This window comes from Opisthorchis viverrini (genome assembly GCF_000715545.1).
Source record: "Opisthorchis viverrini unplaced genomic scaffold opera_v5_96, whole genome shotgun sequence".
Classification (NCBI taxonomy): domain Eukaryota; kingdom Metazoa; phylum Platyhelminthes; class Trematoda; order Opisthorchiida; family Opisthorchiidae; genus Opisthorchis; species Opisthorchis viverrini.
Window position 1 is genome coordinate 1,411,934 of NW_008751749.1, and position 20,415 is coordinate 1,432,348.

At 44.9% G+C, this 20,415-nt stretch overlaps 3 protein-coding genes across 3 annotated transcripts in view; 1 reads left to right on the top strand and 2 right to left on the bottom strand.

Annotated features, from left to right (window-relative positions):
* Window positions 1–15,374, bottom strand: part of T265_05146 (hypothetical protein) — a gene marked incomplete at both ends in the record, with an annotated part of 17,199 nt that extends 1,825 nt beyond the window's left edge. The window contains one exon of the mRNA XM_009170070.1: window positions 15,303–15,374. Within this exon, the coding sequence (XP_009168334.1) occupies window positions 15,303–15,374 (72 nt within the window). The remainder of the gene's footprint in view (window positions 1–15,302) is intronic.
* T265_05147 (hypothetical protein) overlaps window positions 1–16,469 on the top strand; it is a gene marked incomplete at both ends in the record, with an annotated part of 27,179 nt that extends 10,710 nt beyond the window's left edge. The window contains 8 exons of the mRNA XM_009170071.1: window positions 2,368–2,741; window positions 2,795–3,081; window positions 8,480–8,806; window positions 9,184–9,349; window positions 10,598–10,881; window positions 13,372–13,636; window positions 14,813–14,996; window positions 16,138–16,469. Coding sequence (XP_009168335.1) covers window positions 2,368–2,741; window positions 2,795–3,081; window positions 8,480–8,806; window positions 9,184–9,349; window positions 10,598–10,881; window positions 13,372–13,636; window positions 14,813–14,996; window positions 16,138–16,238 — 1,988 coding nt within the window. The remainder of the gene's footprint in view (window positions 1–2,367; window positions 2,742–2,794; window positions 3,082–8,479; window positions 8,807–9,183; window positions 9,350–10,597; window positions 10,882–13,371; window positions 13,637–14,812; window positions 14,997–16,137) is intronic.
* A 430-nt stretch (window positions 16,470–16,899) lies between these two features.
* T265_05148 (hypothetical protein) lies at window positions 16,900–20,125 on the bottom strand (the record flags this gene model as incomplete). The annotated part of the gene is made up of 4 exons (XM_009170072.1): window positions 16,900–16,951; window positions 17,099–17,611; window positions 18,962–19,141; window positions 20,051–20,125. 3 exons carry the CDS (start codon window positions 20,123–20,125, stop codon window positions 17,183–17,185), a joined length of 684 nt encoding a protein of 227 aa, XP_009168336.1.
* Between the last annotated feature and the right edge of the window lie 290 nt (window positions 20,126–20,415).

The window sequence follows — 20,415 nt, forward strand, 5'->3', positions numbered from 1 at the left end:
ATATATAGGCGAACCTTATGGTTGTACGGCAGTGAAGCATCAGTGCCAACACTGATATTGCTGTCTTTGATGATGGTGATGATTATGATGATTGCATGCATCGCTCTGCGCAGCTAGATCGACTCGAAATAGTGGAAGGAAGATGCTAAACCATGTTTCGAACGTGACTCTACCGTCTCAGTCCTAGTGTAATGACGGGTATTTGCATCAGCTTAGTGGTCCGAACCCGAAATAGGTTCTGGAAGATGCTAAACCATGTTTCGAACGTGACTCTACCGTCTCAGTCCTAGTGTAATGACGGGTATTTGCATCAGCTTAGTTCTCGGTCCGAACCTCCCAAGCTAGCCTTCCCGTCAAAATCAACTACCAAAGATGCACAACGTGTATTAACGCCTAAAATCAGATCAAGTGCACTAGTACTGTGTCCTATATAAAATGTGTTCCGCGACAACATTCTGGTAATTCTGACGCCTTATGGATGCTACATTGGCAACCGGCATTCGGCGAACGCTGGGTGATGGTTGGCTGCTGGGTCCAGTTTGTGGTGTTTACCATCTGTTGAGTAATCTTTTGGCGCTTGTGAGCATCCACTCATCAGTCTGACGTATACCTTCAGTTGCGATGTTGTCACCGTGTGTTGATGGTTGGAGATTTTCCTTACCATGGAACTCATCTCAATGAAGCGTTTTGTTATTGTTCGGATAGCTGAATCCGAGTGTTTCCTTCACTGGATACACAAGGCCTGCGCAAATACATAAGCTCGGGTTTGTCAGCATTCGCCAATCCATAGTCCAATAATACTCTTCACAGCTTCGTGCATCTTCTGACCCTCCCTTCGAACAGTTTGCTCTGTTGGAATCACCTGCGGTGTTTGACCGAAGAAGGCTTCCAGATTTCTTCTCAGATGGAAACTATCATCCAACACATGCACGTCAGATAATGCACGAGCGCATAACATAACGATTCTCGCACTCATAAAAGGTTGTTTGATCAGGTTCCAATGTTTGAATCAACTTGAATAGTCTACGATGAATTCTCAACTGACTTCTGCGAGAACGGTAATTCTAGTCTAGTTATCAGTTAGTCCTCGAAATTGACTATCTTTTGAGAGTTTCGAATTCTCAGTCCAACAGTCATGAACCTCATTTTGCGTGATGTTTTAATTTGTTTTTTAAGGTATGCTCGATTCGGAGTTGATCACAGTTAACAGGAACAGCACTGCCTTTTTATGCACTCATGGGCCTTAAGGTAGCTCGGTGGTTATGGCGGAAACTTATTGATCGAAAGTCCATGGCTTGAACACAACCTCAGTTCGATTTCCCATGTCTTGCTGTGGATAGCCTGACAGTACCTCAGTTCTCGTGTTTCATTTGGATGGCGTATTAGCGAGGCACCGAATATTTTTACGGCGGAATGATTATTTCTGTCATTCATTACTCTTGCGCCTGCGGGCCAACAACATTTCGAGTTGTGAATTCATTGGATCTTTTCGACGCTAGGGAAATTAACTGGATTACAGCCAGTTTGTCTTGGAAGTTCATAGCTCTGTACCAATGGGGTCCGCTGCGAAGCTTGATGATGATTAATTATTGAACCATAATGTGGTCACGCACCAGGAGCCTTGTTATTCTGCCTCAGCTGCACCTCGATCCTTGAGGGTTAGCCCCTCTGGGGTCTTAAAGTTAAGTAGAGATTTTAAGGGACCGGCCAAAGATGGTCATCTCTGAGGGAGAGAGGAGAGAGAGACGGACACTGGTAGATATGGTGCAATCAAAACCCAATTAAGAGCATGCTACCTATGAGAGCGAAGAACTAACAAATTGCTCATCTTATCATGCAGGTGTAAGAGCCTAAGGGACAACCAGGATAAAGATGGAAGCCAAGGAATTCGACATGACGTGGTCCTTCATCCTGTCCTGCTGGGATTAGATGCCTGCTTAGCAAATGAGATCTATAAGGTCCATATGTGGCAAAACGGTGTAATAAGCCCTTGTGTTTAGCAAACTTTGGGGACGAATCTGTTAATATCACGACACACATCTGTTCAGGAGACGATTAAAGTCAACTACTAACATGGGTTTGTGATAGTCCAGAACTTAAATTTCGTAGTCAAAGAGGTTTTACCTGTCATGGGTGAGCAGTATGGGTCCTCACATACTGTTGATTTCTTGTTTAGGGGCATTTTACGACTACCCACTAGGGTTAAAGCGCAATAGCGTTTGTGTACGAAGCACTTGGTGATGTGGTATCGGTCCATATATGTCGCCAAAACATGTATTTGCTTTTTTCCCATTGTTTTATGGTTTAGCCTCAGAATTCCGATAGTTATTCCATAGTTTTCAACTGTTTTCCTTTTTTTCTTCGTAGAAATAATTGCAGACATACTAGCCCAGAAGCCGGAAGTCGAAGATCACCTGGGATCGACCATAATTGTTGACGGCTGCCCCGTTGTGGGTCCTGCGAAGTACGATCTTCTAAAGAAGTTTTTGTTGGAAAAGTTTTCCAAATTTGGAACAATCACTGAACACGACTTCCCACAAGATGAAGAGAGGCAAACGAAAGGCTACCTGTTTATCACATACGATAATGGAAAATCAGCGTCTCAGGCCGTTCGAGCGATGAACAACACCCCATTGGACAAGAGCCATACATTTCACGTCAATTTGTTGGCTGAATACGAACGATTAACGAATGTCGCCACTGAATGGAAACCCCCTGTCAAACAACCATATAAAGATTTCGTAAGTTCACTGATGCCTTTAGCACGACAGAATCATTATTTCATCTCATTTAGGGCAACTTGAAAAGTTGGCTTTTGAACGAATTTTGCCGGGACCAGTTTGTTGTGGTTCATAATGATGGCGAAATTGGGGCGGTGTTTTGGCACAATGCAGTCGAACCCTCACTTGTGGAGAAGCGTGAGCGATGGACAGATGGTTGGATGCGATGGTCCCCTCGAGGAACGTATCTTGCCACGATGCATCAACAAGGAGTGATCCTGTGGGGTGGTGAAGAGTTTCAACGTGTTGGTCGGTTTCCTCATCCAGGAGTGAAAATGATTGAATTCTCACCGATGGAAAAGTAAGCCAATTCTGATCATCTCATTTTATGTATTATGACCGAGGATCTCATGCCTCAGCAGATATCATTCTTTCTGTTACAAAAATCGCGAAATGGGAAATCCGTACCATGTTTGTGTGAATGCAGATCATACGTTTCTGGGTTTCCCATGGGCTCTAACTATGAACAACGTCGGTGTATCTTGGGTCTCTTTAATCCTGTATTTTCGAAATCCGGTTTGCTTTGGGCGCGTTGACATTTTCGCGAGTCAGCCGCCAAGTCCAGCAAGACTGAACACACTCGTGCTACCCATGTTTCGACATTGCCGATCATTTCTCTTGTCCCTTCCTTGGATACCCTGGCAGCTGTTGACTAAGTGTCGTAGCTGGGAGATAAAATTTTCTCATTTCATGCTAGCATTTTATTCGTGTAAGACAAATCTAGTGTGTTGCTCAACAGACACTGTATTCCTACGTGGGACCTGTTTAAGGCAACTTTTCACTTCTGAAGAATGGCACCGTGGTTATTCCAGATCGCTTAACCTTGCTTTCCACGCAGTCCAGTGAAATAGACAATGAGATGACTTTTGCCTTCGGATTGTCCTGAGATGTTCTGTTTTCTGAATCACACCTTAGTGAGAATGCTCAGAGTGAATCAGTGGCCAGACAGGCCTTTGCTATCCCAAGCTGTGTTAAATTCTGAAATCTAGTGAAGGAAATCCTGGTCAACAAGTTTGGAAGTATAGCTTGGTGTCTTAGAATATGCGCTCCGAATCAGATGTGAATGAAGTTGAAAAATGAGCGGTGTGTGGAAATTTTAGTTTGGTCGCGTCATAAAGGAAGAACAGTGTAAATAAACACTGAACTTCATGGCCTAACGTTTCGGTAGTCGCGAGTGATCTTCTGATTATTCCACCCCTGAAGATGGCCGAAACGCTCAGCAATTGAACCTAGTATATGAACGTCGTGTTTTTTTTTCATTATAACCCATCCAAACATTTATTTGAGGTTGTTCCTAGGCGTTTTCCGTACCTCCACCATTAAATACGTATGTAGCCAACCAGATTTTTGAGAGTAAATCATAGATCTCATTGGAGAGGAGCTGTGTTTGCTTATTTCTACATTTAGTAGAAGTAGTAATAGTAGTAGCAGGGAAACCACATTTGGAGATATCTTGTAGGCACTTGAAGACGTGAGAAACGCTTAATCATGCATAGCAGATTGTCATTTGGGACCCTACAGGTAAGCGATAATTCGTTTTGAGTGTCTAAATATTCTAGGAAGCGAGAAGTCAGAGAGTGGAGTAGTGTTCCAAGGCCATACGATTCGGGGAGGGGGCGGGTGAACTAAGGATGAAGGTCTTCGCGCCAGCGTAGTATTTGCACATGGTACAGATAACTAGAATTGAAGAGGCTAGTTGCATGATCTAATGACTTGGAGAGTAAGGCAACATAGAGCGGGAGTTTAGGGGAACGATGTATTGGCGATAGGTCAAAAAAATCCGTTTTACGTGTCGACGGTAGTAAAAAGGTTGAAAGTTGCTGATCAGAGTAGGGGAAGCGATGAAGCACCCAGATCTCGGTTTGCATTCATCCAGAAGTGAAAGTAAGTATAAAAGGCTCTACCCCTGATATGGCAACATTAATTCTCACGACCAGTCTAGGGTGGGGGAAAGAATTCCTGGAACGGAATAGAACTTCGATCTTTCCGGTGAACCGGGTCGCAACAGATGAAGAAAACAATCAGGAGATTACGGCTTAGGGCCAGAGTTGATGGATAGAATGTGGTTGCGGGTGAAACGCCGAAAATATAGGAAGAGATGTAGGAATTTCAAAGGGTTGGATGTCACTGTGTCGTGAGTAATAACGAGTTTAGTGTTCAACATAATAATAATCTGCAGGATTTTATCGCGTAACTGAGATGAGGCTGATCGCCGAGGTATATAAGTAGTTTTTTGGAGGGTAAAAAAAAATCCGTTTTACGTGTCGACGGTAGTAAAAAGGTTGAAAGTTGCTGATCAGAGTAGGGGAAGCGATGAAGCACCCAGATCTCGGTTGGCATTCATCCAGAAGTGAAAGTAAGTATAAAAGGCTCTACCCCTGATATGGCAACATTAATTCTCACGACCAGTCTAGGGTGGGGGAAAGAATTCCTGGAACGGAATAGAACTTCGATCTTTCCGGTGAACCGGGTCGCAACAGATGAAGAAAACAACCAGGAGATTACGGCTTAGGGCCAGAGTTGGTGGATAGAATGTGGTTGCGAGTGAAACGCCGAAAATATAGGAAGAGATATAGGAATTTCAAAGGGTTGGCACTGACTGTGTCGTGAGTTTAGTGTTCAACATAATAATAATCTGCAGGGTTTTATCGCGTAACTGAGATGAGGCTGATCGCCGAGGTATGTAAGTAGTTTTTTGGAGGGTAACGTCTTCAACGAATGCCCAGATAGAACTAGAGACAGATCAAATTGAGTTAGTTGTTAATAGTGGAAAAAGAATAGGACATAGAACGCAACCTTGGGGAACTCCAGCATTGATACTGCGGGTCTGAGAAACAGCCCCATCTAGGCGAACTCATAGGGATAGATTCGTCAAGTTTCCAGTCAAACTGATCAGACCAGAGTGCAGGCCGTACATGGTTACTTTAGCCAAAGAGATCACGTTTTGGCCGAAAGTTTTTGAAGTGTTTAGATGAACTGGCTTAGCTTCACGAAAGGTGTCTGGAGCAGGTGATCACATGTGAGGAATATAGGTCCACAGGCCACTGGTAGAAGAACAGAGAATAGAGTTCCTACTGGTGGTCGCTCGGGAGGCACGAAGAACCTTTTCGGCCTAGATGGACTCTAGAACTTTGTAGCGCAAACTCAGAGGAAAAGGAGTGAGATACGTTCCCAGCCTGGTTGTAACGGCTGTTGGGGTCAGATGAGTGAAAGTTGATAGACACAATGGAATATATGATGGTAGGGGTATGGTTTACTTAGGCGTAAGATGGTAAATACATGTTTCAGCTATGTTGCTTGGCCGGGATTTACTGATTTCATCGAAATCAAGCACTACCGACTATTGTAAGGCTCCAGAAGGGTCGAATCCCATCGGGCACACCGGATAGATGCCTTGTTGATGATGTTTTATTGATGATAGGGCATAGAGTGCGTTGAGGCAGAGAGGTGCTTTCGCCAGCGTTTACACATTCGATTCCTTACACGTTGCGCAAAGACAGACATGATTAATTCATTCAGAGATAGGTTCGGAGAAACGAGGTGTAGACTGGTATTCGTTGAAACTAAAATCAATAGTGTTGTTTAGAGATGTTTAGTCATTACTGGAAATACAAGTATCTCAGGAGTAAGAAGAAAAGAACTGACGCATTACATCCCGGTCAGCGCAAGAGTGACGCCATAAGGAACACTGAGGGGTGGGCAGAATGGACAATGATCGAAAGAACCAATTGGAGTGGAGCAGGTGGAGTGGTCACAAAAACTGTCTTAAAGGCTGTTGAGTTGATGTGCGCCTCATGAGCATGCACGCGGTGATGTCTGACTGCTTCACAGTTACCATTCAATAAAGGGAAAATTTGTGGTGCATGGTTCTGTATTGGAAAATGTCGGTAGCTCAGGTAGCGTAGATGGTCGTTGGCTCGTTCGCTGAGTTGTGCAGTTTGATTGCAAACGTTTCATCACCAATCGAGGTGACATCATCAGTGCGTTATTGGGGAACGTAAGGGTGCGTAGCGGTGGGTTGGTGGTTGTGCTGCTGGTGGTGCGTGGTTGCCGTCACGTAACCGACGGACACAACAGAGTTGTTTTTATTTTTAGGAGATATCATCTGCGCCACATAGACTGGAACTATGGCACAGAAGTGTCAAACGAGGCTTGCACGGAAATGCAAATGGGAGAAAATGTAGAACACAGACTCCACCTGAAAACGTAAGTAGCGACGAACACAACTCGGGAACTGAAAGCAAATGAGGTCACCATCACCCAAAAGTTTGGATTTTTGTGAGGAACTGAATGGATGGAATGGGGAAGGCAAGGATAGTTGCTCCAGTTAAGGTTAAAACTTGATTATTGGAATGTAGGAAGGTGAGTAACCTAGAAAAGTAATTCAGCTGGAATTCGGTTGTCCCCGATTCGACCAATTTAATTTACAATTGAGTGTGTTTCACCAACTGTGTACCATTTTGAGTTCAAGTAGAATGTCAATTTGACGGAAAATCGAGGACTGCACCTGCCTGATGAGCCTCAGTGAGGATGAAATCGGTTGTGAGGTGTCGAAACAGCCTCGTGGTTAGTGTGTTCCTTCAAGAAAAGTGGACATTTCGTTTTTCCTAAATATGGTGCGTAGCGGTGGGTTGGTGGTTGTGCTGCTGGTGGTGCGTGGTTGCCGTCACGTAACCGACGGACATAACAGAGTTGTTTTTATTTTTAGGAGATATCATCTGCGCCACATAGACTGGAACTATGGCATAGAAGTGTCAAATGAGGTTTGCGCTGTAATACAAATGGGAGGAAATGTGGAACACAAACTCCAGCTTGAAACGTAAGCAGCGACGAGCACAACTCGGGAACTGAAAGCAAATAAGGTCACCATTACCCAAAAATTTGAACTTTTGTGGGGAACTGAATCGATGGAATGGGGAAGGCAAGGATAGTTGCTCCAGTTAAGGTTAAAACTTGATTATTGGAATGTAGGAAGGTGAGTAACCTAGAAAAGTAATTCAGCTGGAATTCGGTTGTCCCCGATTCGACCAATTTAATTTACAATTGAGTGTGTTTCACCAACTGTGTACCATTTTGAGTTCAAGTAGAATGTCAATTTGACGGAAAATCGAGGACTGCACCTGCCTGATGAGCCTCAGTGAGGATGAAATCGGTTGTGAGGTGTCGAAACAGCCTCGTGGTTAGTGTGTTCCTTCAAGAAAAGTGGACATTTCGTTTTTCCTAAATATTTGTATGATAGGTGAGGAAGCCGGCAACCCAAATCATGGGCTTGGGATAGCAAACCACGTAAGGCAGCTGTAACTTGGATGGTGTTACGGCGGTGGCGCGAACTACCTACCACTTCCCTATATAGTCCGGGCAACCATTATTCCGGTAGACTAATTTAGGAATACTATTACAATCCTTTTAAGAGATTTAATCGTGAAACTGGATGTAAGGAAGTGAGAGCGAAATATCTGCGGCGCAGTTTAATTCAAGTTCTTCGGTGTACCATCGGATATTCTTCTGAGCCCAAAGGGTATCCCTTCTATGGGCAACATAGCCCTTATACCCATCTGAAGGCCGCGTTCGAATTTTCACAGTGGGTCCTCTCCGTACTCGTTGTGATCAGTTTCCTTCACTGATATTACTTTATTATATGAGGGTATGACCTAACGTGGACGACCAACTTAGACAACTCTTCTTGCTCTCTTCTCTAGTTTCATGATCTCCCTCAGTCCCAGTGCTTCCGCTCAGATGGACGAATGGGATCGACCCATGGCTGATGTGATTTTCTGGGACGTTCGTAGATGCATGAGTCGTCGCGAATTTTCCATCCCCATCGAGGCACACCCCATGTTCAAGTGGTCCCACAATGATGCCTATTTTGCTTGCCTACGTGATGGTTGTATTGTAATCTATGAGACCAATACATTCCGTCTTTTGGACAAGAAGCGATTGGGTGGCAACATTCGGGACTTCTCTTGGTCGCCGGCTGAAAATATACTCGCTTATTGGGTTCCCGAATCTGATAACACTCCTGCAAGGTAAGTTAATGTATCGTGCTTGTTCCTCTCACGGATGATCGGATGCGTTCATGAGCATTGCTCTTCAACTCTCCAACATTGAGTTGAACGGGCAAGTACGCTGTTTTCTAATGTGACTCTTCCATAGTTGTAAACCATGTATTGTTGATGCGTCAGTTCCGGCTGCGTCAACTTCGTTCGCTGATAGAAGGAGATCAGATGGTAGCAAACCGTGTGTTGTGTTGCTATTGTGTTCCATCGAAAAGGGCTCCCGCTGGAGTGGCGTTTGACGTCGAATGGTGAGGGGACAAATTGGTTTTGGAAACGATTTTTTTTGGACGGTTTGGTATAGTCGTCCACCGGAGAACCAGGTTCAAGTGTCCTTTGTTGTTTTTCAGGGTTGTTCTAATGGAAGTGCCCAGTCGGGAGGAGCTGTGTACAAAAAACCTTTTTTCGGTCGCCGAGATCGGTCTTTGCTGGCACGAACAAGGTGATTTTCTGGCCGTTCAGGTTCTCCGCTGTGCCAAGAAAAAAGTAGACAACGAGAAGCAAGTCAAATACGTAGTACGTCATCTGTCCTCATTGTGTTTTTGTTGCCTTTGTACGAAACCCTGCTGTGGAACGGCTGAGAGTTAAATAACCTACCCCCTCAATTCGAATCAACAGTCAGTGCGGTAAGCAGAGGGAACTGAGTTTTACTCAACTCCGGTGGTTGTTTTCAAAGCTTCCTGCTTTAGGACCCATGTTGAGCAGTTTCTGGAGGGACCCTCAGATGAAACTAACAAGCTCTTCTCAGGCCACCAAGTAATTTGAGCAGTTCTCCGTGAAGTGATAACCAGAACTTAAGTTTAAATTAGGAATATAGTATGAGTTATGTTACATTTAACATGAGGAGACAACCCAACCAATTGCAAGTGCCTTGTTTTTTAAAAGACAGTTACTGGTATCTTCTGTGTTTACTGTTTGCAAGTTTCCCATGGTGTACCGATGTTTGAACCTATACGTGACAATCGTAGTATCCCACCCTTCACCCAGTGCGAGACCAGTAACCTGTCTTTCCGTAGTCGTCTTCCTTCGGAGAGATTACGATCGTGAAAACCAAATTGATTTGCAAATGAGTGTATTTCTCGAAAAGTGTGTTTTGTTTTAAAGGACTGTTACTGGTAGCTTTTGTGTTTATTGTTTGCAATTTTTTCATGGTGTGCCGATGTTTGAACCTATACACGACTGCCATAGGATCCCACCGTCCGCCAAACGCGAGACCAATGGTCTGTCTTTCCATAGTAGTCTTCTTCCCGGGGAGGGATTACTATTTGAAGGATTTCCTTGGTGGTGGGGGCGAGTTAGCCCAAGTGGTCAGAGCGCGAATTTACTGACCGGAAGGTCCGTGGTTCGAACCTGACCTCTGGCTCTCGACTTCCCCTTTCTAGGCTTGGATAACCTGACAGTGTCCCATCCTCGTGTCTCCTTCGTGTGGCACGGCAGCTAGGCACCGAAAGGGTGCTACAGCTGAACGATTATGGGGGGGGGGGGCGAGTTAGCCCATGTGGTTAGAGCGCGAATTTACTGACCGCAAGGTCCGTGGTTCGAACCCGACCTCTGGCTGTCGACTTCCCCTGTCTAGGCTTGGGCAACCTGTCAGTATCCCAGCCTTCGTGTGGCACGACAGCTAGCCACCGAAAGGGTTCTACAGCTGAACGATTATTTATTATATCCTTGGTGTCTACCCACCATAGATCTATTGTTTCCCTACGTCATTGATATTTAAATGCAACTTACCTGTGCTATCTTTCTTCTCAATCCCATCTCAAGGGTACTTATATGAACTTGGAGATTGTACGTATGCGAGAAAAGCTCTACCCAGTGGATCAGCTTGGAGTCAAAGCCTCAATCACCTGCTTCCAGTGGGAACCACACGGTACCCGTTTCGCCTTCCTTCAAACCGTGGCCAGCGGAAAGCTCTCGGTAGCCATCTATGATGTCCCTCGCGGAAGTAGTATACGTGAAGTGACTGTGATTGAAGTTCCGGCCGCACGAAACAATGAACTTCGTTGGGCACCCAGAGGTGGTCTACTGGTTGTAGCTAGCTTGAAGAGGTACGCTATTGCATTAAGTACGGTACATAGTGTTTGTTAGCATGCTGGTGCTGTTTATAGTTGGAATGTACGTCGGCTAATGTAAACCATTTATTCAATGTACCCCGTTACTGTAGGAAGAGAGACAGCCACTTGTACTACAAAGAGAGATAATGGTACGACACGACGGAAACGCACGCATCTGTTGCCCTCAAGGAATGGAAGCAGGTAAACGAACTAATGGGAAAGACTGTTTCACCTCTAATTAGCTGTGGTTCCTGTCATTGATGGGAACATCAGCGTTGGAATCCGGGTTCTTTGGTATCAATTTCCATAAAGACAGTCTTGATTTATAGAGAAGACAAAATAAAAGAAGGGTGCTAGCACTAGTACAGACGTGCAATATATCCGGAACTGTAAAATTAGGGCAAACGACCTGGATATAAACTGACATCATGGATGCTATCAGCTGCCATTTGTTGTTCTATCCTGCACGGTCTGTGGTCAAGCTTAGGGAGGTGCGTCCCTGGCCACACTCACCACACCCAGATTCTCGTAAAACCTTTCACACATCCGTCTTTCCGCTTATGACGCGTCGAACTCGGTTCGGAAACGGAACCTTTCCTGATAGATGCTAACTCGGCATGCTAAGCCCATGATCAAATCACGGCAGTTTTGTTGCTAGATACCATCCTGATGTAAAGAACACCCATTTTGGTAACAGATCACTGTGGATTCCTTAGCGCCATCCCACACTCCCAATGGATCTGAGGCGTCGCTGGTCAAAGACCCGCAGGTCGTCTAATCGACCCGATGATGCTTCTTCTCAACAGCACACGATGCGCAGACTAGTGAATACGATTCCGCTCTTCGGCATCCATGTACTGACTTCATAATGCCTCAGCGTGTTCTGGAATGGGACTGTGGTTTAACTGGCCTGGCCTGACCCCCCGATGCTTTTCTGGAAGTGCTTCCGAATCACTTGCTGCTCATGTAGTCTTTGCTGACGGAGTCCCACCCAACGCCTACTCTTGTCCTCCACCAGAATGTGTATTCATACCTCAATCATTGACAGACCTATGGTCATCTCTTTAGGGGAGATGGCTAAACCCCGACTTCAAAGCAACAGCAGACGGCGTACAAAGTGATTTTTGAAATTCTGGACAAAACTCGCGCAAGGTACTGCTCACCTGCGGGGTAGCCAGTCCCGTGCAATGCCCTCGTAGGAACCATCTGTTTAACTCTCTTCCTTCGCTTTGGGACCCATGAAGCAGCCTGTCCACACAGCTACATGAATGACGATCTATTTATCTAACCCGATGTCCATAGTGTCACTTGACTCGGATGCAGGCGTCCAGAATACTCTCTCTCTCTCTCTGTCTCTGCCGCTTACCGAAACCTCGGTTGCTCAGTTGGTTCAACCAAAACTCCATTTCTGATTCCGCCTTCTAGTTTTACCCTAACTTCAACTCTATCCATCATTTTGTGATATTTTTTACGGTTCATAAGTGCATCTAATGTGTGTGAACGCACTTTAGACAGAACATCATTAACGAGAGACTCAGTTTGGTCTCCCGTGAAAACCTAATCGGTGTTCACATGAGTATATTCCGCTAAATTATCAGCGTTTGGTTTAAATCTCACCGGCAAGTTCACAGTGAACGCGATATATCTTATGCTATATGGATGGAACGTCGTGATTTGACGTACGAAGTCGATTTCATTTAGCTCGTAATACTCCTTACTTTTGAAAGTCCCATAACTGAGGAGCCGTTGGTTGGTCCGAGTCAAAGATATCATATTTCTGAATTTTTCTGAATTCTAACTGCGTCCAGTTGGTGAGAAATTGTCATTACTTTTCACGGTGGCTTACTTATTTGAACGTTACTATGGCGATCGACCTTACTATGGTGGCGTAAGTAGTATTGAGTCAATTACGTGTGAAATCATGTGACTGGCACTGATGGTCAGCCTGTGGTTCTTGGAATGATATTGTATCATAGTCTCCAGTTCGGTGATCCATTGGTTTGTTATCCTGAATTTTACGCGAACCAATGGTTTCCTACATTAAGCTCAATGGACAGTTTATAGTATCATTACACCGAAGAATCACTTGTGATCGTATATTTTGGTTGTTATCATTGGGGGGATTCTTATACGCGATTGAGCGTAAACTTGGGCTGAATGTTTCTTGAGTCTTGTCTTGTCTAAATTGCTTTTCCGTCACAAATACAGGTACATCGTTTGTGGTGCGATCTTCTCTCATTCCAGAGGGGTTAATACGAATGGCGTTTTACAGCCTAGATGTCATTAGAAGTGAAGAATGCTACTCACATCTTGCTGTGAAAGGTATCGTAAAAAGGGAGGCCTTTTTGGCGTTCTCTTCTGCACTGAACAGTATATCCTCTCTTTCCCAGGTATTATTCAATAACAATCTTATTGTGACCGCTTGACAGTTCACGAATGTCCACCTCTTTCGTTATTTACAAACGTGTTATTGCTTCACTGTAGTGCCGACGGGTACTTGGAGTTCATTTCGGCCAACGAAGCTCAATCACTGGCAAAAGGAGATCATCCTATGGTGAGCGAAATTCACTGGGACCCCACAGGGCGCTACCTCGCCACTGTGGTTAGTAGCTTCTATCAGAAGAACGATAACGGTATTTGGTTCTGGAATTGTGTTGGACGTTGCCTGTTCAAAATGCCCCTGAATGGACTGCGCACGTTCGCCTGGCGCCCGAGACCACCGTGCTTACTGTCTAGCGAACAGTTACAGGTCAGTTTGTCATGGCTGTTTTCATCTAAATCCTTTACTGTTTACTAGTTGTTTGATGTCCGTTTAAGAATTGTGGTTTTTGAGGGTAAATCTTTCGGTACCCTGAAAATCGGCCCAACTAAATCCTGGAGAAGTTCTCGTGCTGCACATCCAGTTGAAGTACACAGAACGGGTGTTTCATTTGTTAGTCGCCTGGTCTCCCATCTAATACTAAATTAGGGGTTTAATTGAAACTCCGGACCTACACCGGGACCAAAGTGATCAGGTTCCCTATACTGGTGGTGGGAACTCTTCTTATCCACGGTTCGCGCTGATGACTAACCGTTATTATGCCATAGTGACCCAGAGGAAGCCATGTTCTTGTAGTGTTTGTGATCAGTTAATCCAAATCAGCCTCACCTGGTACATAAATTTGTGCATCTCAGTTGAATCCGAGCAGTTCATAAACAGATTGCAATGTCACGACCCGGGTTGTGATCGCTGCTGTCCAGATACGCGCCATATCTGTGCTTCTACGCTTCCTCCGGGTCATCTGATGTTTATTCAAGTAAAGGTATCATTTTTTTTGATACATTGGGCGCTCCAGTATCAAGCTGGCCGGTGCGTGGATTATGTCGAGTACAATTCTCACCCTCTGTTGCAATCAGAGCATGCATGATGGTTTGGTTTCAGGCAGCCCTCGAAGACTGTCAGCTTTCCTGTAGACGTAAGCGCCATCTTTGTACCTCAGAGCTTATACAACAGTTAGCTTTACGGTTTTATGGCAGTGTTGCTCTACCTGAACTATTGGTGATAGCAAAACTTGTTTAAGTGTCACTATTGGATGGTAATTTCACCTCGCCCGGTAAGGTGAGTTGCTCGCATAATTGAGCAAAAAGGAGAGCAATGATTGGTGCAGTCTGAGCTACATTTGCAAACCCTACAAGAAACGTGCAACTGAGGTGTATTTGGCTTGCATTTTCCCATCTCCATCAAAATTTTAGATAGGCAACATTTCTCCCTAGGGACACAGCTCAAATGTAACTCTTCACGTCCTGGCCTTCTTGTCGCGGTTCCTCGTCATTCAGAACGAAATGACGTGGCTTAAATCAATTTAATTGAACTTTCGGTTGACCGTCACTACTTCTACGGAGTTTACTGTGAATCTCGGCGCGCGATTTTTCTCCTTCCCTACAGGCTTTGAAGAAAAACATGCAGAAGTACAACAATCACTTTGCCAATGAGGACCGCATGCTTGCCTCGAAGGCCAGTCGGGAGTTGTTGGAGAAACGACAACGTATGGTATCCGAATTCAATCTTTGGAAGAATGCACTTATCAAACAGTTCAATTCGGAGAAGCAAGAACGTATGGAATTACGAGGTCAGTATGATCTTTGATCTCCTCCCTTGGATAGTAGCTCACATGTTAGCATTTTATATCTAGATAATCCATCTCGTCGACTGGAGGTAGATCAATAATTAATGTGAGAATTGACTAATCGAAAGGTCTGTGATTCGAACCCAACTCCGGCATCCCGATTACTTCTGTCTAGGCTTGGACAATATATCAGTTTCTCAACCCTTTCTTTAGGTGGCATGGCAGTGGGCACCTAAAGGGTGCCACTGCTGAACACATTATTGTTGGCTGTTGTACGAAAGAAGTTTAGCGTATTTGTCTTGCACTTACTCTGTTCACCATGCACTCCACTGGCGCTACTTTTTTCAACTTGACTAGCTGGTGTTGCTTTTGATAGACCATCCAGAATGGGTTCGCATTCTAGGCATGCGTTCAGGATGGTCCCTTCTAAGCTTGTTCACCCTGCGTTGCAACTGATATATATGATACTCGATACTCGCATACGTAATTGGCTGGATGTCAACTTTCCGATAGTGTACGTCAATCGTAAACGTTTTATCTTCCCCACTTTTAGCCCAAAAGCAAATTATCAAGTATGCAACTTTGAATCGCATAATCGTGGGCTGATGGTAGGGTAGCATCGTTTCCTGAGTGCTCTGATCGCTTGAACCAAAACGTTTTGTGCATAATAATTTAGATTTTTGTGTTTTGTCGGGTGTCCCTTAGCTGAATGCCGAGGCTTTCCGGTTCCTGCCGAGTGATACCTTGCGGAAAGCATGAACAGGGTTAACTTTGGTATGACTTGTCGTGCAATCGATGAACTTCGACTTGTATCAAATTACTTCGGAATTAGCTCTAACTGACTATTCTTATATACGACTGTGTTTTCTTTCTATAACTGGCGGGACTACCATTCTGTTTCTCATGGATGTTTTTGCAGATTGCGTTAGAGGCATCCAGCATTTCAAATATGAGTTTTAATGTTAAGCGTAATAGGTGGTCACTGACGGTTTCCGTCGAAAACGGTTACCATAGATGCTACTGTTACGGCATAAACACCTCGTTGGTTTCAAAAACCTGGTCCAACCTTATTCTGGAAGGCTAGACCGTTTCCTCTGCCGCATCTGTTGATTTTGATTTTGCATCATTCTCGCTTGGTTTTCAGGTAACGAAAATGCTCTCGATGGAGAGCAACAGATGGAGGAGGAGTTGGAATTTTTGGTCAGCACAGTCAAAGAGGTTCTACGAAAAAACACCGAGGAGTAGTAAGAGCCCCGTACGCCGCTTTCGGTCCGTCGTGCTCATGACGCCCATCAGAGGCCATCGGACGTCACTGGGTACCGCGCCTCCCCAATTGATCCTCCTCGTTTTCCCAATTTCCCCCGTCCAAACCTCGCCAGTGATCGCGGTTCTGTTGTACCTTTTGGCACTTTTGGCAACCCCATTTTCTGATCATCCGCGACAAATGCCTCTACCGAATGAACTTTGGATCCGGATACAGCTCTTCTTATTATGAACGGGTCATTTTTGGATGGTTTAGCAAACCAGAACGTACTGCGTGTCTCCAAACTCGTTACTCATATCTACCTCTGGTATTTAACTGTGCCGTGCGTGAGCTACACTAAGTGCATGAGTTCGCGGCAAGTTCAAATCACAGTGAATTTGTGGGTTGTGTTGAGAAAGTCGGAAGCCGTGGTCGAGTATGCTTTGCTTCCTATCTGCTCGATTCTTTCGGATATGGTCTATTCACTGATTCGGTTTTACTCTAGTTCAAACCATACGCTTCTCATTGCGGTCCTCTGGTTGGATCCCATATTGAAATGGCGGATGAGTCCAATGTAACTGGCACTCAGTAAGGCTCAATTGAATTCACTAAAGCGCGCACTGAAATTCAGTTTACATAGCCACGACAACACGGACAGGCATCTTTTATGGTGCTTGAAATAGGTGATTGGTAATTTATTCTGTTTACATGGATTGTTTTTTTAATTCGTGATAGGTTAGACAGCCATTGAATTCACTAAAGCGCGCACTGAAATTCAGTTTACATAGCCACGACAACACGGACAGGCATCTTTTATGGTGCTTGAAATAGGTGATTGGTAATTTATTCTGTTTACATGGATTTTTTTTTTAATTCGTGATAGGTTCAGACAGCCATTCGTCTACTTTATCAATGTACATGGCAGGTAGGTTCTTGTCATCGTGGATTAACTGCAACAACAGTAGCTCCTTTTTTCCGCACTTTGTCTCGTGTAGTCTATGTGTTCTTTGGGTTTTCTTGAGACCATGCGCCTCGCCGTGTGCAGCGTCGGTTGTTTGGTGTTCGTGTAGAAATTGGAATTTCCACTGGACGGAATGAATCGACCTTGGAGCCTTAACCTTGCAACAGGATTCTGTCGTTCCTCATGGAACGGTCGTTGATAATCAGAATTGGCGTCGGTGTGTGCGCGCACCGCCAGTGTGCCTTCTGGACATCCGGGTTTTGGTCTTGAAGACCGTCTTGCGGAACTGTCCACACTCTTAGATCTCTTCAGCGATCCAACAGGTAGTGATGGGTTCGGTGACTTCGTGGATATTAGTCGTCCGGCTAGGGAATGCATTCGTCGGTCACGCATTTTTGGTTGACTCGGGGTTCGCTGTAAAGCAAGTTAAAAAGATTATTTTACCATATCTCCTGAACTGCCTCTGGTTAAGTTGTTGATCACAATGAGATTAAGTTCAGAAGTCTAAGGTGAAAAGTCTGCTAGGCTAATCGATCCCTGGCCCGTACGTTCCTATGCAGGACATGTTCTAGGCCCCTTTGCAGCCTTGTATAATCGAAACCAAACTTTCACAATGTGTTCTTCATCCATCGGTTTACTACTTGGAGGTTTGAAGTGTCCGCACTCCACTAGCGCTTTCGCAATTTAGCCTAATTGGGGCGGTAATGTTCACACAACTCCAGGGAAACGTACAAAATTATCGGGAGCTGCTATCCAGTAATGCGACCCAGTCATGACCTGATATAGCGCACAACTTCGACCAATGCTCACTAAACTTAGCTCGCAGTAATGAGGCTTTAATAGTTGTTGGTGCTTGTGCAGCATACTGTCAGTTCATTTGGACCTGCTGTCGTTGATGTACTAGTTTCTGTGTACTTTCCACTACCTTTGGAGATCTCTTGCATGCATTCGGTGTGAGGTACCGCACCAGCTTGCAGATCTTTTCTGCTTATGTTGAAATCTGTGACAGACGTAGCAGCGACTTTCCTGAACGCCTCTCCGCAGCGGCATCGCCGAAGTTGTCTGTCCTTAGGTTGGCGCGGAACGTTTGTTCGAATGTGTTGTCTTACGTGTATCTCTTCTGTGATTCGGAACCGCGTTCTATTCCGTCGTCCCTCGCGTTGGTCACTTATGATACCAACTTCGGTAGTAGGATCTGACATAAATGGCAGGCCATAAATTCCTTCTGAAGACAGTACACTAGCAGTGCACACTAAATCTTAACCTTGGTCACAGATGACATGAAATGAACAAGGCGAGAAATCAGAGTTCTCATGAAAACATCCTCAGTAGTTATATAAGCGGAGTGCACACTGTTCAGTGTGATAGAGTTGGTGGTTGAACGGCACTTCATTTCTCCACATGGCTGCCTCAGTTTGTTCTGTCATCTCTGGTGGATTAGAATATCCCACTGAAGGCTGTGTAGAAACTACTCAGAACAGTGTGTTCTAAATGAAACAATACTTTTATTGGTACTTATGGTTTGTTCGATGGCTTCTCTGATAACTGCCTTAGTCGCTCCTAACAACGACCGGTAGCGCATCCCCATAGGTGCGTGGGACGGCTAACTGTTGCCTGAACTTTCTGAGTGTTTTTTCTTAGTTCCTGTGCTATATTCGGAAAAGCGAGTATTAGTGTCTATGAATGGGACAGAGGACTATCGTTCGATCGGCTTACTTATTGTCCCGGGAGTGTTCTCAATGTTACTGTGCAGGGATTGCTTACCTTTTCGACTTCACTATTTGTGGTCCCTTCAGTTGGTTGTGATTGACTTCTGTGTTCATCTTTCCGCTGCATGGACCCGGTTGCTCGTTTCCTCGTGGAAGGCTTTCTGGGCATCGCAACAGGGGGAGGATTGAGATCTACCTCCGGGTCATCGGTACACGAGGAGCTGCAACTAGTTGTCTATGAATGCGAAGAAAGGGAATTCAAACTCTTGCAAACAGGACGCAGCGTGAGACTTATTACAATACTGTTACACATTCACCGTTTTCAGAGCTAGCTATTCGTTGGGGCAACTTTTTCTGCAGGGTATAATTACAAATAGATCAACGTTGGCCTATCGTCAGCCTTAGTCGGCCAACCTGAAAGCGATTCAGCTCATACCGTTTCGCTTTTCGTCCTCGTCATGAATACGTGCGTAAGCATACATATCCGTTACACAATTCTCACCTCTCTGTAGGGCGGCGTGACTACAAACCCAGTGTGCTGGGTTGTAGCGACACCGGCTTCCGTTCAATATAGTGATAAACGCATGAGAAGAGAACTTAATATACCTCTCATAAGGTCTCTGAAAAGCCCACTTTTGATTTCGCCGTCTTTGAGGTAAATAAGGTAGGTACGTAGTCGCTATCAAGTATTCCTATCTGAACATCAAGTTGTGCTTGATTAACGAATTACAAATTACCGGTTCGTTCAGGTCTCTCGTTAAGACCATTTTAACTTTCAAGAACCTTCAGTTGCACACACAGAAGAGACAAAATAAAGTATAGTGATTCCTTCGGAAGGGATTTCATTCCTACGCTTAGGGACCACCTCTGTAGAAGCCCCAAATTTGTGATCCTCATGCATCTAAAACTCGCAGTAATGCTCTTTTGAGACGTAATCATGAACAATCGGCTGTTGTTCGCATTAATAAGGGCTTTCTTTAACACGCGCTGCCGGCAGGCACTAGGAACATCTTCGGGAAATTTACAAACTATGGACAGACCTGACTACTGACTGGTGATATGTTGTGCCTCCTTGTGCGCTGCATCATCCTCCTGATTATAGTTCTCCCGTACCGAGGCGTTTACCAATGACTACTTTACTAACCCGCCTCCTTTCGATACCAAACCGATCCGCTGGTTCCTTGGGTTTTATCGTGTAACAATCCACTACTCCATTCATACTTCATAATATCTACGCAAAGGTCAGAGAATTGATGTAACAAGGTACCAACGAGAGCATCACGTTGGCTAGGTTTGCATGTTAACGGTGAGTAGGAAAAGCGGTAGGGAAAAAACCCTGCTATATGTTATTTTCACTGGAAAGTTTGAAATCGTTCACGACTTAATCATCCAGTGGTTAGAGCGCGAATTTACTGTCCAGAAGGTCCGTGGTTCGAACCCGACCTCTACCTCTCGACTTCTAGGCTTGGGCAACATGTCAGCATTCCAGCCCTCGTGCTTCTTTCGGGT